This window comes from Chinchilla lanigera, unplaced genomic scaffold (assembly GCF_000276665.1).
Source record: "Chinchilla lanigera isolate Chin_1 unplaced genomic scaffold, ChiLan1.0 scaffold00083, whole genome shotgun sequence".
Taxonomy (NCBI): Eukaryota; Metazoa; Chordata; class Mammalia; order Rodentia; family Chinchillidae; genus Chinchilla; species Chinchilla lanigera.
The window spans coordinates 4,696,323-4,713,673 of record NW_004955484.1 but is presented as its reverse complement, the minus strand read 5'-3'; the positions used below and the strand labels follow the sequence as shown (position 1 = coordinate 4,713,673).

Here is a 17,351-nt window from a genome sequence, read left to right as displayed (position 1 = left end):
CTTCGTAGAGCCAGGCATGGTGGCGCACACCTGTGATACCTGCATTTGGGAGGCTGAGGCAGGAGGAGCTCAAGTTCAAGGCCAGGTTGGGCTACACAGGGGGGGACAGGAGATTGCCTAAGTATATGCCACTGGCCAGAACAGCAGACTGACACAAACCAGGGCAAAAATGCCTATCTTATAACAGAAGAAAGGAAGCCACAGAACCATCTTTGTAGTATGTAATTTGTGGAAAAATGTAAAATGACTATAAACATAGAAAACAGTATACATCCCATGCCTAGGCGTAAGTACAAAAAACATACATATACATATTTATGAATGTATATATACAAAATGAATGCTTTTATGCATAGACCTATAACCAAAAAGCAGTTACTCCTGGAGAGTGAAACTAGGAATATCATCATTACCACCTGAATGGCCAAAAAGAACACACACCAGTTTCATAATTTAAAACACGATGTCAATATGCTCAGGAGATACACACCAAGGCACTTAGGGGTAAAGAGTCGTAACAGTTATAACTCATCTTCAAAAGCTGCAGCAACAACAGATAACAAATACGCCTTTGATCTACATCACACGAGAGACAGACAGACGACAGGCAGAGATGCAACGGCGGAGAACGGGAAGGACTGGCGTACCCAAGCGAAGGGTGCATGAATTTCACTGCGTTACTCTTGCAACTTCTGTCTGTATTTGAAATAGTTTCAAAATAAAATTAAAATTAAATAAAGCTCCGATGACAGTCAGGTGGTGGAATGCCACTGCAGGTCCAGGGAGCACAGGCCTCAAAGGACCTGCAGGGTCTGAGTAAAGCCCTGGCCCTCCAGGAAGAGCAGGGAGCTAAACCCAGTTTTAAATGGCTTTATTTCTCCAGCGTCCTTACAACACTGAAGAAGCCCAGGACTCAGGTCCAGGAAGAATCACGAACGTAGCTTGTGGTCTGAGCAAGTGACTGAAAAAGCCTCTGCTGGTTCTGGTGATCCCCATGATGGGGCCTCACAGTCCAGCCAAGCCACAGCTTGGGGGAGGGGACGCGGCTCGGGGCAGAGTCCTCCTCTCCCGATCCAGCCGCAGGGCTCGGCTGAGCTCCCGGGACGGTCCCAGACCCGGCTACCGGAAGACAACGTCCTCACCCCCGATGATCTGCTCCAATGGCGTCTGTGACTCTGCTAAAACCCTGCTCTCTGGAAAGACACAAAACAAAGTACTTTCAGCGAAGATGGAGACAGAGCCTGCTCTTCCAGGAGCCCCAGGTTTGCCCTAAGCACATCCGCCTCCCTCTCGAGGGGCCACCCCACCCCTTGAACACAGCGTGCCCATCCGTGTCCACCCCGCTCTGCAGAGGAGCAAGGAGCCAGCTCTCAGTACGAACTGTTCCTGACACCCGGCGGCATCACTTAATTAACTGCTCCATTCTGCCAGGTTGCTGAATGAGCGGACAGCCCTGCCTGGCCACACTGCGAGCTTGGGGTGAGGCCTGCACTGCCTTGGCACTTCTTGGCCTTTGTCAAGGGAGGAACCAAGTCCGCCCCCCTGCACTCAGGGTCACTTCCCTTCTGCACGAGCACACAGAGGTGCTCCGGCTCGAGTCTTTCCTGACTTCTGCTGCAAGCCCCACGCGGCCCCACTCACTTCAAGAGGGCCTCCAGCTCCCGCTTGACCCGGCCCACCACGGGCGGCCCCCCGTAGGTGAGCGCTGTGTAGAGCTGCACCAGCGAGGCCCCCGCCTGGATCTTGTCCAGCGCATCCTGCCCGCTGCTCACGCCGCCAACTCCGATGATGGGGACTCTGCCTGCAGAGAAGCACAGGGCGGCACCGGGAAGCGGGCCGTGAGACCGGACCTGGGCCTGGCTGAGGGAACAGGGAGCACCTTCGCCAGCCAGGAGCCCGAGCCACGCACAAGGGAAGACACAGACGGACGGCAGAGGCCTTGCCTTGGGTCAGTGCGTACATCTCCCGGATGGTCCGAGTCGATAAATCGCGGAGGGGCTTCCCGCTCAAGCCTCCCGTCTCAGCGCGCAGGGCACCCCGAAGGCCGGCAGGGCGGCTCACTGTGGTGTTTGTCACAATCAACCCATCAATGCCCAGCTGCAGTGAGAGGCAGGGAGAACTGAGTCGTGGCTCTGAGGGACACAGAGAAGCTTCCCGGGAAGTCCGAGGCAGCCGCTGGGCCAGCACCACACCTACCGCCCCAGAGCAAGAGCTACCGAGGCCTCCCTTCCCACCACCGTGACACAGCAGCCGGCACACACTGCCGCCCACAACACCCGCCGGAAGGGGGTTTGAGCCTTAGAACAATCTGTTTCATAGCGTCTTGCCGAGGGCCTCAGGTAGTAAGTGGAAAAAACAGGATTTGAACCCAGGGAGTAGGGTGTGTGGTGCCTGCACTCAGGAGGCTGAGGCAGGAGGATCACTGCAAGTTTGGGCTACATAGTGAGTTCAAGGCCAGCCTGAACTACATAGCGAGGCACTGTCTTAGAAAGAAAGAGCTGGGCGTGGTGGTGCATGCCTGTATCCCTGCACTCAGGAGGCTGACTCAGGAGGATCGCTGTGAGTTCAAGGCCAGCCTGGGCTACAAAGCGAGCACAAGGCCAGCCTGAACTGCATAGTGAGACCCTGTCTCAAGAAAAGGAAAGAAAGAGAAGGAAGGAAGGAAAGAGAGAGAGAGAAAAACTGAATGCAGGACTGCAGAGCTCAGTGCGTGCTTCTACTATTCTCCACCGGAGGCCTGGTGCGCAGACCAGCAGGAGGAGACGGGGAGACCGACAGCACCCAGGCCCGGCTGGGGCTGCCCGGAGACACAGGACAAGCTACAAAGCTCTTGCTGAACACCAGCAATGGGGGAGAAAGAGGCGTGGAAAAGACCAAACATCGACTCTGTCGTTTTTTACCATGGGGTGAATCATACAACGACAGACACCCAGCCTTTGAGGTCCATGCGGTGGACAATGAAAGGTGCCCTACGCCTGGGCCAGCCCCAGCCGGACCTCTCTCACCACGCTGGCAATGTCCTCCTTGTCCTGGGCCGTGAGGTCAGGGGCGATCTTCACCAGCACCGCCGGCTTCTGCGCCCTCTGCAGGGCGTCCCTCTCCTGGAGCACCTAAGGTGACACGTGACGCAGATGGGGACCCCACACCACCGCCTATCAGCACCACTGAGACCGGATGCTGCAGTCAGCGCTTTCACACAGCCGCAAACTAAAGCCTGATCAACTTCCCAATGCTCGGGTAAAATCTGGTTCTGCTCTTCACCAGGTACCCACTGGCATTAGCTAATGTTGTAAGGATTCTGACTTTTTTCTTGTTTCTTGAGTCAGGGTCTCACTATATAGTTCAGGCTGGCCTTGAATTCACTATGTAGCCCAGGCTGGCCTCGAACTTGCAGTGATTCTCCTGCCTCAGCCTCCTGAGTGCTACCATTGCAGGTGTGCGTCGCCAAGCCCGGCAGGATTCTGAACTTTTGTTCCTAACGTCCCCGTGCTGCCCCAAGCCCCGTGTGAGGAAAAGCCACTGCTTCATGTATTGTGCCAGGTTCTGGGCACAGAGCGATAGTGAGGCAGATGCGCCCCATGCCCATACACCCTAGGGCGTAACAGCAGGGACCGACGAATGAGTAAGTGATTACTATCATACAGAATCGGTGCTGTGCTAGGGGTCAGAGGGTGCTTCGTTCAGGAAGGTGCCACAAGGGCACCAAGCAGTCCAGGTAGGAGGGACGACAGCTTCTCACTGGGGACACCCAAGCTGTGCCCCAGAGAAGGAACAAGCTGGGGAGGGCAGGCTGACGGGACGCGACACAGAGAAGGGGTGTAATACCCACCTTGGTCAGCAGGCGGCGCAGCTCAGCCTTTCCCTGCAGGGAGCGCAGCCCAGGGGTGTTGGGACTGGACACATTCACCACCAGGTAGTCGGCCAAGGGCCCCAGGACCCGAATCCCCTCTGTGTAATCCGCAGCAGCATCCACTGACGTCTTATTCTTCCCCAGGTTTATTCCCAGCGGCAGCCCATCTGCGAAGATCACTGGTCAGATTCTGCCCCGCACCACCCCTGGCACAGCTTTCCGACCAGCCTCTGCCTCAGCAGCTGTGAACTTTCCCACCCCAGCTGCCAGTAGCTGCCAGTGTGGGGAACGACCGCACCAGGCCACTGTCTGAGGCCAGAACACAGCGCTCCATCTTTACAGGCAAAGTGTGGGCGACCATGAGGATGTTCTGCTGCACCTGCTGCACTCTGGTTCAGTTTTAAAAATTAAACGGAAAATGGAAAAATCAGGTGTGCAAATTCTTGATTTAAAAAAAAAAGAGCTGGAGTGTAGTCTAGGGGTGGAGGGTGTGCTTAGCATGCATGAGGCTCTAGATCTGAGCCCCAGCATTAAAAAGGGGGGGCGGGCGTGGTGGCACACGCCTGTAATCCCAGCACTAGGGAGGCTGAGGCAGAAGGATCGTTGCGAGTTGGAGAGCAGCCTGGGCTACATAAGTGAGCTCAAGCCCAGCCTGAACTACATAGCGAGACCTTGTCTCAAAAAGACAAAAAAAAAAAAAAAGGCAGCTCTCATAGATTTACTACGAGAAAAGAGACCTGCGTCACTGGGCTCCTCAGGATGCGTGCAGCTCTTGGCTCAAATGACCAAATGTGCAGTGGTGAAAATACGGTAAAAAGTACAGAGAAAGTACAAAATACCAGGAAGTGTTTTCAATGATCACACCTAAAACATAAAAGCGTAACTGTTCAGTTTATTAGTAGGCACGCGCATACACAATGTCTGCACCTCCTGTGAGGAGCGGTGCGCGTACACAACACAGCTCAGTTCCTTCTCATCCTCTGCCCTGCCCTCCTGTCCCCAGCCCTCAATCCTCCTTTTCCTCTTTGTTTTTAAAACCGTAAGTATTTTATAATTTACAAGTTCAGTTCTCTGAAAAAAGCGACTCCCCTTTCAATCAGGACGCCCATACCTCAGCGCTCCCAGGAAAAGCACCGACTGCTCCCCTCCCTCTCTCAGAAGTGTCTCAGCGGCACTCCAGGGACACAGATACCTTCCTCAAAAGTGCATGTGAAGGGCCAGGCAGACAGCTCAGCAGCACAGTGCCTGCCGGGCAAGTGCAAGGTCCTGAGTTCGATTCCCAGAACCAAAAAAAAAGTGCATGGGAGGGGTGGGGATATAGCTCAGTGCCACCATGCCTGCCTGGCCAGAGTGAGGTCATGAGTTCGATTCCCAGTACCAAAAAGAAAAAAAAACTGCATGTGACTACCAACTAACTTGAGTTTTAAGCCCTAAAATAATACATTTGCAGCCGGTGCACACCTGTAATCCCAGCTCTTGGGACACTGAGGCAGGAGTGCTGAGTTGGAGGCCGGCCTGGGCTACGTAAGCAAGTTCCAGGCCAGCCTGAACTACACAGCAAGACCTTGTCTCACAAAAATAAATAGAACACTTTTTATTTTCAGAAACACGCTATGTGAGAAAGAAAGGAGCTGTCTGTGCGTGGCTGCTCCTGAGACACTACCCTATCCGCAAGGGCCAAGGGCGTATCAGCAGCTGCCGCTTCTCACTGATGGCTGGGAATAGACCTAGAACACCAAGTAACCTCCCAGCACGTCGGGCCAGCGACAATCAAAAAACATCCAATACCACAACCACCTTCCGCACAGCCTGAATCACACTTTTTGTCGTTGTTTTTTTGAGACAGGGTGACAGGATCTCACTATGTAGTTCAGGCTCACCTTGAGCTCACTATATAGCCTAGACTGGTGATCCTCCTGCTTCAGCCTCCCAAGTGCTGGGATTACAGGCACGGACCACCACCACGCCTGGCCAAGTCACACTTCCATATCATTACCTTGAAAGGAAGATAGATTTGCGCAGCTAATTTCCTGAGTAGGGTTGAAGGTGGACGGGAACCCAGTCGGGCTAAAGTTATACAGCAAAGTCTCCTTGATGCCCTCCGCCAGCACCCATCAAGCAAGGTCAACTATCAGCTTTCATCCTTTACCCACAGGCTTTCACATGACAACTAAAGCTTTCATTGGTAATCATCTGCCCAGTGCAACAAGCTTCTGGAGTTAGGTGCTGCTGGATTACTCTCTCCCCAAATGTCGCTTTGTCACCTCATGCTTCTTGGTATGGTGCTAAGAGGCTCCTAGCTGCTGGCAGACACGCGTGCACAGAGCACAGCTGCAGGACTCTGCCCCACCCCAGTGAACATGAGGACAGATGGGGGCAGAGGGGTGTCAGACAGGGCTGGGGATACAGCTGGTCACAGGGACCTGTGGACACTGAAAAGACACAAGGCAGGGGGCCTCACACACCACCGAAGGCCTATCATGACCTTCAAAGTCCCCAGGTGGGAAGGCCTGTCTCGGAGCAGGGCCTGGTTCTCCCAAAGCCAGGCGTTTCTCAACAGGGCCACTTCCCGCTCCCGCATCTGAACCGGCCACAGGCCGCAGCCCTTTCTACTGGGCGCCGTGCCTGCCACCCAGCTTCTCATCCTGCTCCCAGATCTCCCAGGACTGAGACCTCCAGAAGGAGGCCCAGAGGGACCTACAGAGGAAAACTCTCCTGGGCCGCGGCCCCCAAGGTCCTGGGACACGAGTTGGGGTCGGGATGACACCACAGGCTGTGACACCTACATGCACCTGAGAGACAACACAAGCATCTCCGAAGGCGGCCTTCAGAAGCGCAAGCCGGTTCTGGACAGGTGCTTGGGGGCATTTCCAAATGCGAGCATAGTCACACCGGAGTGGGGAGCAGTATGACCAACTTGACTTTTCCTTTTTCTTTTTTTTTTTTTTTGTGGGCAGGAGGGGTAGTGGTGGTGGTGATGGTACTGGCGGTTGAACCCAAGGCCTTTGCACTGAACTGTATCTCCAGCCTTTTTTTTTTTTAAATTTTGAGACAAGGATTCACTAAGTCACTAAATTGTCCAGGGTGGACTGGAACTTAAAATCCTCCTGCCTCAGCCTCCCAGAATGCTGGGATTATAAGCACGAGCCGTCACGCCCAACCCAGCTTGTCCTTCTGTAGGCTGCTATGTACCTACTGACTCTTTTAGAAAAACAGACATTTACACGATGGACAAAGGACAGCAGGACAGGACATGGGAAGATGATGCCTGGGTCCTACTCAACACCTGTCCAGTAGGGCAGGACACGGGAAGATGACGCCTGGGTCCCACTCACACGCTACCTGTCCACTGGGTGCAGATGAGCTCTCTGCTTGGCTTAAGTCAAAGCTCCCCTATTAATAACAGCTTACATGTGAGGCTTTGCTCCAGTGTGAGATTCAGCTAGAATCGAGGAGGTGGTGAGGGAACCGGGAAATTCCTGTGGGAAAAGAACCTGAGGTTCTCAGTGGCCTCTCCCGACTGCTGAGTGGCAGTCATTTCCCAGTGCTTTCCACATGTCCTCTGCCGGCCGCAGAAAGCCCTCCCCCGCCTCCCGTTACCTGCCGTGAGCCTGATCTGCTTCTGCTGCCTGGCCCGCAACCTGCGCTCCACCGCCAAGAGCCCCTGGCTGTTAAATCCGCACCTGCGCACACAAGCCAGAGAGAGGGCGAGATTAGAAGGCAGCAGCACAGCCGTTTCCACCAGACTTACAACTTTGGAAAAACAAGAGACAATCAAAAGTCACTCCTTAGACTTCCAAGATCTAAACATCGCTGGGAGTCCCAGGGAACCTGCCAGAACACCTCCGGCACAAAGGGAAAGATTAAAGTGCGTGAGCCGGCTGCTCAGCCAGCGGATGCCAGAGACAACCCAGCAGGACCCGGCCTCCTGCCCGGAGAGCGCGCTCCAAGGCCCCATCCGAGAAGCCCAGGCTTCCGCCTCTGCCAGGGCTGCCTCTGCCAGGGCTCCCGCACTCCTGCCGGAGGCCGCCCCGCCCCCCACTCCCCACCCTTTCCGTCTGCTCCTCCTGGCAGGATCAGCTGCCACCTTCCTCCTCCCTGCATAACCCCAGGGCACAGCGGATCCTCCTCCCTTGACACACGGGGCCCTCTGTACCCAGCTTCCCCTGGCTGAGGATGTACCAATGGGCTGAGGTTCCCCACAGGGTTAGAATCGTCTTGAGGGACAGAGTCAGGCCTTAGGTCGTTGTCACTCTGCCACCGGGCACCCAGGAAGGCAAGGACTTCGTCTCTCAGTCCTGTATCCCAGCCCCGCTGTGGGCTGACGGCCTAGTGACCCCCCACTTCCCGTTCCTCTTCATGTGTGGGGTCCACGTCCCTGGGTACCCTGGAAAAATGTTCATGATTCAAAGCGTTCCCAGTCTTGCTGACAACTGAAGCGTGATATGGGGCCGGGGGTGGCCACTAAGACGTGGGCGACGTGGAACAACGTCTCTGCGAGTCCCCCTCCTGCCCTTTTCCCTTTCTGCTCCTGGATGTCCACGTGAGGACGCAGTGCTTGGAGATGGAGCAGAGTCTTGCAAACAGCAAGGAAAGACAGAAGCTGGGCCAGTCTTGACATTACCTGGCCACACAGCTCCTAAACTGCCCACTCACATGTTATGAGAATAATAAGAAATGCCTGCTGCCTGAGCCACGACATTACTTGCAGCCAGAAGCAGCAGAACAGGTGAAGTGGCACGTGTATTCGGTACTTAACAGCATTCATTGAGCACCCACTACACGGCACCTGGAGCTCGGAGACTGAGCGCTCCAAGTGCCTGTGGGCAAAGCTCCCTGTCCCACAACACTCAGAGAGAGGATCCTGCTGAGCACCATCGTCCTGCGACCTGCAGTTACCTGTGGCAGCTCAAGCAGAAGCACATGTACTTTGCCTGGCTAGTTCTAAAGATCTCGGTCCCTCCCTGAAATGCAACAGAAAGATCAATAACTTGATCTCTGATATCAGGAAATTTCCCCCAAACTGGCACAACACAGCAAGACACAGCTGAATAAACGTGCTGGCTCAGTCTCCCCAAAGGCAGCCCCAAAGACACCGACCAAAACCTCCCCAAGGAGGCTCTCCAGCGTTGTTACCAAAACCTAGGAACTTCTTCACCTTCTGGGTTTGCTGTAGTAAAAATCACCCAGGGTGACAAAAAGAAGGGCTTTATACCATCTAGAAGGACTTCCCTTCCTAAAAGCAGCCATGTACACTGAATAGGAGATTTTCCTGTTTATTCTTGGACAGCAAGGGCTGCCTGTCCAATACCAGGGCTGCTGGCCACACAGGACTTCTCAGCTCTGGAAGTATGGCTAGTCCACTCCGAGAGGGGTCAGAGGACACACCAGTGGTGGAAGATCTGGCACAAACTATAAAGTGCCCACAAACTGCAGCTGTGCCCAAGCTCCCCCAGCCATCTCGTCTCTGTGATGGTAACACAGGTACGTAGCTCTCCAAGCTTCCGTATGCCTATTGGTTAAACTGAATTAGTAACACCTGCTTTCCAAGGTGGGCACGAGAACCCATGCCTGGCACCCAGCAGATAGATACTCAACAGAGTTCCCGAACATTCCACATGACAGAAACGTGTCCACATCCTACAAGACGGAACACCAAGCTCTGACAGCCAGGCAGGGCAGACGCTGGGCCACGACCCACCTGTTAATGACAGCTTTGTCCTCAGGGAGGCGGAAGATTCTGGGCCTGGGGTTTCCTTCCTGAGGCTGGGGAGTCACGCTTCCTACCTCAACAAAGCCAAAGCCCAGCTTGAAAAGGCCATCCACCGCTTCCCCGTGCTTGTCAAATCCTGCAGCAATTCCCACCGGGTTTCGGAACTTATGGCCCAGGACTCTCACTTCCTGGGAAGAGGGAGACAAAATCAAAGGTACACAGAGCTAAAGTGTGGTCTCCGGCATGCCTACAGGGGAACTCTCGGGGGAGCTGGTTAGCCATGCCAGGAGTACAGGATCAGAATCTATTTGGGGGCCAGGGATGTAGCTCAGCAGCACAAGCTCCTGCCTGGAAAGCACAAGGTCCTAAGTTCAATTCCCAGCACCAAAAAAAAGAAAGAAAAAAAAAAACAGACTCTATTTGGGGCCATGCTCTCCAGGTGGGGCTAAGGCCTGCTGGAATCTAAAAACATGAGTCTTTATAATAATCAGGTGGGGGAGAGAAAACTAGCCTTCCACCCATGGGTTGAACAGAAGCAGAGCACCGTCTTCTGCAGTTCTGATAAGAATCAGATCTTCTTCTTACCAGCATGGGCAGCTGAGAGAGGCTTATTGGTTTTGGCCCCTGGGTCATGATACCCTGGAGCCACACACAGCAGCAAGAGCTGGTAATCAGCCCTAGCTGATGAACACACCGCCCCAGCTGCGGCGGCTGATAAGACGCTCAGGCAGTCTTCCCTGGGCTCCGTAGGGGGCAGGAGGAGGGGCGGGCTCAGCCAAGCAGAACGCAGCGCTGGCTCTAGTGGCCTAGGGGAGGACAAGGTGCAAAGCAGGAGGGCACTGCCCTCGGGCCCTCCTTGAGGAGCACCTAGGTGGCTTGCAGGCTGGCCTCAGAGGTTGCGGCTAAACTGGTCTGGCATGAGGAAGAGCATCCGCTACTCCAAAAGTTGGAACCATGGGAGGTTCAAACCCACAGCCAGGACGGCGAACTGAGGATGTAGGGAAGTGCTGGAAATCTTAAGCGGAAAAGCAAACAAGGGTGAAAGCATCAAGAGCCCCGGCTGTCAGTTAAGGAGCCGGGAACACTGGTCCAGGCCTGGAGTCCCACCTACTCAGGAGGCTGAGGCAGGAGGTTTGCTCGATCCCAAGGGTTTTTGTTTTCTTTCCATGGTGCTGGGGATCGAAACCAGGGCCCTATGCGTGTAAGGCAAGAGCTCTACCACTGAGCCACAAACCCAGCCCCGAAGCCCAGGAGTTTGAGACCAGCCTAAATAACAACAAAACCACATCTCCAAAAGAAAAAAGCTGAGGCCGCAATCCACGTGAGCGACTACAGGTACAGACCACGCAGCAGTGTGCAGGGCCACGGAGGGGCCACAACAGGTGACACGGCGGCTCAAAACTGCAGGGGGCTGGGGGGGGTGAAGAGGGTCCCGGGGGTAGGTGGGAGCGGAAACTGCAGTGAAGGGCCCTATAACCCCAAGGGGGTCTGAGTACTGCTCGCTCCAATTCCATGTTCAAATCCTTCTGCTGTGTCCCAGTGGTAGGAAGTGTCCCGAAGGACACTGCCAGGCCTTGCCTGGCACACGGCGCGGCCACATGTGTGCAGCGTGTGGGTGAATGAGATGAAGCCGGGCCTGACGAGACACAGCTGCCTCCCCACAATGTCCCCCGTTTGGCCGAGGGGAGCGCTGAGCCTCCTGTGACCTCAGCAGGGTAAGACAGTGGCCAAGGCTGGATGCCAGAGCCAGACTCCCAGAGGGTGAGACCTGTTCTGCCACTTCCTAGCTGTGTGACTGACTCTGGGCAAGTCACTGAACTGCTGTGTCTCCCCACCGGAGGACGGGGATCACCGTAGCACTCACTTCATGGAGTCACGGTGAGGATTAAGGATATGGCCCAGTAGGTTGTATAACTGCTATTATGTGATTATGAGTCACACATAATGACTGCTCAGATTGAGCGGCAGATTCCGTCCCCTAACCTGGGGCTCTGGTTTTCCAAAGTTCAGTCCTAGCTGAGAACTGTTAGAGGACTCGTCCTTCACCATGGTTCCAGGAACACCTACCAGCATGTCAGAGTCCTGAAACGTGGCTCGAGGAAGGAGCCCCAGGGAGGTGACGCGAACAGCCAGCCTGTGGGCTGACTCCCCGTCCAGCAGCCCCTGCAGAACTGGCATCAAGTATTCGGCGTAGAAATGCTCGTCCCCCGTGGCTGTCAGGTAGGAGGCAAAGAGAAGTCCTCCACCTCCCAAAGTGACCACGGCATCCAGGGCCCGTTTCTGCAAAAAAAGAGCCTGTTAGGGGCCCCCACTGGGCCACGCTATAGCACCCTGCCCAAGCGCCTTGCATCTAGGCACAGAGAGAACATGAGGACATGGTGAAGTCTCCCCACTTCTGACACTAAACTCCATTTCCTGCTCACACTGGGGCCTCGACAGAGGCTCTGCCTACACTGCTTGCACCCAGTCTGGTGGGGAAGACTTTCCTTACAGTGCCAGTCAGGCCAGGGGTTTTCAGGAGAGGCGGTCGGTCTCTTAGGGCATGTGGGGTCATTTTTACCGGTTACAGTGACCAACAATGCTAACAAACAATGTGCAAGAATCACTAGTCAGATGTTTTTCTTTACTTGAGGATACAGATAGCACAGATGAATTGTTCCACGTCCTCTATGACTTTTGAACACACTGACCTTCGTGTGGGTAGAAAATATTCTGTTTAAATCATCAGAGTCAAAAGGGAAACTATTTCACCACATACTATTTTCCATACTGTTTTCATACCTACTGACTTTTCCAAGAATACAGTTGTCATGTAAACTGAGGGACAACAATACTATCTTGCACCAAGAATTACCAAGAATGAGTCACCCTTTCAGGCAATCCCATCAGGGCTGGTAGAGAACTCTGTTCAGGTTGTGTGACAGTACAGCACATGTGTAAGTACATTTTTAAGTATTAGAAGCTTAAAACACCTAACCATCTCCCTTATCTACGTGAGTTATGTCTCAACACTCACACACTGAAATACATAATATTTTATTAAATTTCTTCTACTGTGGTTAGGAAATATTTCGACACTATAAAATTATAGAGAGCAGAGTACAGGGGTCCACACCTGCAATTCCAGCACTCCAGGCGGAGGCAGGAGGATCAACTGCCACTGTGAGTTCAAAGCCAGCCTGAACTACATAGTGAGACCTGGTCTCAAAAAAAAAAAAAAAATCTGATTAAGCTCAAAGATGGGCAGAAGAGGCCTGGTCCCTTCCCTTACAGTGAATGCAATCTCAAGAGACAAACAAAATCAGTGATCATGCCAATATAGCCATGACAATCCAGTGCGATGAAAAAGTACGTGCTGTGTGCAAAAGCCTTCAAGAGGTGACTTACTCCTGATAGCCGGGATAAACACAAGGTAACTAGGAGGCAGAAGGAAACTATAAAGGATCTCTCGAGGACAAGAGAATGAGAAGCTCCCAGGGAATGGGGAAACAGAAAGTTTGTTTGGAATTTGGGAACGCAGGGCTTAAAATGAGGCTGGGGCAGGCAGGAGGGTACTGGCACACGCCCGTAATCCCAGCACTCGGGAGGCTGAGGTAGGAGGATCGTTGAGAGTTCGAGACCACCCTGGGCTACAAAGTGAGCTCAAGGCCGGCTTGAACTGCGTAGCGAGACCCTGTCTCAAAAAACAAAACAAAACAAAAAAACGAGGCAGGAAAAATAGGCGAGGATCTCGGCCAGAATATTGGGTTTTGTTCTCTAACACGATTTGATCAGAAGGATCCCTCCAAGCCGTTAATGTAGGCCACACCTTCGCGATCTCTTTGAGACTGGAGAAACGCCTCGTGTAAACACTGGTGCTCCAAGGACGCACCGGGCCGTAGGATACAACCAAGACCTCGTCACAGAGCTCCGCCCGCACAAGCGCTGTCTGACCCTGAAGTTCACTGGGCCTAGGATCCTGCGCACACGGCCAGCGGCCGCGGGTCCACTATGACCCCTGCACCACGCTCAGCACAAACTGGCCCACGTGCACGTAGATCAGCATCTGCCCAGACACACATGGCCTTTACTCCGCTGACCAAGTACACGTGTAAATGCACACGCACCAGCTTTTGAAGCCGCCCCGGAAGATGCACAAGCCCTAGCAGTCCCATTCCCTCCACACCCCGCCGGACCAGACCTCCACTCCGCCCCAGCCCGGACTCTGCCCCACCGCCGCCGCCGCAACCCTCGCTTTCCAAACTCACTCTGAGATGTGCCCACGCCATGCTGCTTATGCCACTGCGCTCGGCTTACTCGCTCACCCAGCTACCCCAGCAGCTCCTCCCGGGAGCCTCCAACCCACCAATGGGCGGGAAAAAGGGTGGGGCGGGCGCGTCCACTGCGGGCGGGGCGGAAGGGGGTGGGGTTTCCACGTGGACGCTCGGGCGCGTGCGCGCTCCCTCAGGCCCCGCCTCTTCCGCCCCTCAGCTTCCCGGCGTCCTCTCGTTGCTAGGTTTCACCCGGGTGTTGGCAGCTTCAGGGCCTCCGGAGGGAAGCAGCCTGCATCCTGGTTGTTGCCGTGCAGTTTTTCTGGTTTTTGTTTGTTTGTTTGTTTAATTAGCGCACGTTTGCCGGGCGTGGTGGCGCACGCCTGTAATCCCAGCACTCTGGAGGCTGAGGCAGGAGGATCGTTTCCAGTTCAAGGCCAGCCTGAACTGCATAGCGAGACTCTGTCTCAAAAAGGCAAAAAGTTAAAAATAAAAAAATTATTGCATGTTTGCAGAACATGTCTCAGAGAGTTACTACACGTACACAACACATCCCAGTTTTTTTAATCTCCTACTCCCCTCCCTCCCAGCTCCTTGCAATTCTCCATCCCATCCATTTACAAAAGCTCTATTTTCATCATTTTTTCTTTCCGTTCTTGTTTTTAGTCTTCCTCCCTCCCTCTCACCCCTCCCTGCATCTCTTGTTCCCCTATCCTTTTAAAAAAGATCTTCCTACTTCCTATTTATCAAATATATATATTTTTTAGTTTCTCATATAAGAAATCGGGTGATATTTAAGCTTCTGCGTCTGGTTTATTTCACTTAACATTATGATCTCAAGGTGCACCTATTTACCTACTAATGCCTCAAGTCTATCTGTGGCAGAATAGTTCTCCACTGTGTGTTCGTACATTTTCTTTATCCATTCATCTGTTAATGGGCATATAGGTTCCAAGATTTAGCTGTTATAAATTGTGCTTCAGTACACATGGATGCATGTGTCACTGTAGCATGATGACTTTAACTCTTTCAGTAAGATACCTAGAACAGGAATAGCTGTATTAAATGGAATTTCTATTTTTAGTTTTTTGAGGCACCTCAGCACTGGTATCCATAGTGTACATTCCCTCCTACAGTGTAGAGGGTTCCTTTCCCCCCACACACACAGCCTTCTGGCATTTATTATTCTTTGATTTCTTTTTCTGTTTGTTGTATGAGACAAGGTCTCCCTATGTAGATCAGACTGGCCTTGAACTCACTGGGTAGCCCAGGGTGGCCTCGAACTCATGGCAATCCTTCTGCGTCAGCCTCCAGCGTCCTGGGATTACAGGTGTGCACCACTGGCCCTGGCAGGATTCTTTCATTTCTTGATGATTGTTATTCTTGCTGGAGTAAGATGGCATCTCGATGTTATTTTAATTTGTATTCCTGCAATGGCCAGCAATGTTAAATATAGTTTCGTGTTTTATTGGCCATTTGTGCTTCTTAGAAATATCCATTCACTTCAATTGCCAATTTTCTCAATTTATGTTTTTTTCAACTGAATCTTTTATTTTGAGGAAGTCTAATTTTTAATTTTTTATGTAGTCTACATGTTAGTCCTCTGTCTGAGGAATACCTGGCAAAATTTTTTTCCCATTCTGTAGATTGTGTTTTCACTCAGCTGTTTCCTTTGCTGTGCTGGAGTTTTTAAATTTGATATGATCCCATTTGTTGATTCTTGGTACTATTTTCTGTGCCATTGGGGTTCTGTTCAGAAAGTCTGTGCTTACACCTATATCTTTAAGAGTTTTACCTTTATTTTCTTCCAACAGATCATTTTAAAATTTAGATCTTTGGTCATTTAGATTTTAGTTTAGTACATGATAAGATATGGGTCTAGAGTCTATTTTCTGTAAGTGGATATCCAATTTTTTCCAGCACCATTTATTAAAAAGGATATCTTTCTTCTAAGGTAAGCTTTTGTCCACTTTGTCAAAGATCAAGTAGCTGAATGTGCCTAGAGTTGTTTCTGCTTCCTCTATTCTGTTTCATTGATCACATACCTGTTTTTATGCAACTACTATACTGTTTTAATCACAGTGGCTTTGCAGTATAACTTGAAATCTGGGATGGTGATGCCTCCTACTTTTTTTTTTTTTTTTTTGTAACCCAGGATTGCTTTTGCTATTCTGGGTCTCTCTGGTTCCATATAAATTTTAGGATTATTTTCTCTAGATCTGTGAGGAATGCTGTTGGTATTTTGATTGGGATTGCATTAAATCTACATATCAGTTTTGGAAGTATAACCATTTTGATTTATTGGTTCTGCCTATCTGGGAACAGGGAATATCTTTCCATTTCCTGATGTCCTCCTCGATTTCCCTTTTTGGACCAATGTAATTTAGGTATTTAATTTTTCTTAATGCTATTGTAAAATGGTGGTGTTGTCCTAATTTCTTTCACATTGAGTTTGTTATTAGGAATGCTATTGATTTTTGTGTGTTTATTTTATATCCTGCTATGTTGCTGAATTTGGTTATTAATTCTGGGTGTCTTTTGGTGGGATTTTTGGGGTTTTAAAAGTGTAGGATCATGTCATCTACAAATAATAACACTTTTTCTTCATCCTTTCCTGTATGTATCTCTTTTATTTCTTTCTCTTGTCTGATTGTTCTGGCTAATGTTTTGAGAACTCTTTTGAACAGGAGTAGTAATAGTGGACATCCTTGTCTTGTTACTGATTTTAGGGGTAAAGCTTTCTGTTTTCCCCCATTTAATATGATATTGGCAGTTAGTCATAACTGGCTTTTATCAGATTAAGATAAGGTCTTTCTTACCTATTTTCATCAGGGTTTTTAACCATAAATGGATATGGAAATTTTCTCAAAGCCTTTTCTGCATCTGTTGAGATGATCATGTGATTTTGTTCTTCCTTCTGTTTGTGTGATGAATTACATTTATCAATTTGTGTATGTTGAATCATCCTTGCATCACTGGGATGAAGCCTACTTGGTCATAATGTATGATCTTTTTTTTTTTTTTAGCTTTGTTGCATTCTGTTTGCCAGTACCTTGTTGAAGATATTTATGTCTATGATCTTGAAAGAAACTGGCCTATAGTTCTCTTTTTAGTTGGATCTTTGACTGGTACTGGAATCAGTGTAATGCTAGCTTCCAAGGATGATTTTGGGAGTACTCATTCCCTCTTAATTTCATTAAAGACTTTGAGGAATTTTTTGAGGGGGAGTATTTGACATTAGATCTTCCCTGAAGCTCTTGTAGAATTCGGCAGTGAATCCATCAGGCCCTGAGCTTTTCTTGGTTTGTACTTTTATCTTTTTTATTGCTGTTTCAATCTCATTGCCTATTATTGGGATTTTTAAGTCTTCTTGGTTCAATTCTGTTATTTCATATATATCTAGGAGTCTATTTCTTCAGAGTTCTCCAAAGTTTTAATGTATACCTTTGTGAAGATTTTGCTAATAATATTCTGGATTTCAGCAGTGCCTACTGTGATTTCACCTTTTTCATTTCTCATAGCATTATTTATGTCCTTT

At 51.0% G+C, this 17,351-nt stretch overlaps 1 protein-coding gene across 1 annotated transcript; it reads right to left on the bottom strand.

Moving 5' to 3' along the window:
• Positions 1-207: 207 nt before the first annotated feature.
• Dhodh (dihydroorotate dehydrogenase (quinone)) lies at positions 208-13,931 on the bottom strand. The gene is made up of 9 exons (XM_005403527.2): positions 13,811-13,931; positions 11,631-11,843; positions 9,552-9,751; positions 7,451-7,533; positions 3,830-4,017; positions 2,997-3,110; positions 1,944-2,097; positions 1,642-1,801; positions 208-1,193 (listed from the first exon to the last, which is right to left on the bottom strand). The coding sequence occupies exons 1-9, from the start codon at positions 13,829-13,831 to the stop codon at positions 1,139-1,141; spliced, it is 1,188 nt and encodes a 395-aa protein (XP_005403584.1). The 5' UTR covers positions 13,832-13,931; the 3' UTR covers positions 208-1,138.
• Positions 13,932-17,351: the final 3,420 nt, after the last annotated feature.

Excerpts from the sequence above, each read along its gene's own strand:
- Dhodh (XM_005403527.2), bottom strand. The coding sequence starts at position 13,831 with ATGGCGTGGGCACATCTCAGA. Across the intron at positions 4,018-7,450 it reads GCAGATCAGGCTCACGGCAG|ATGGGCTGCCGCTGGGAATA; the intron begins GTAACGGGAGGC and ends TGATCTTCGCAG. Across the intron at positions 3,111-3,829 it reads TGCGCCGCCTGCTGACCAAG|GTGCTCCAGGAGAGGGACGC; the intron begins GTGGGTATTACA and ends GTGTCACCTTAG.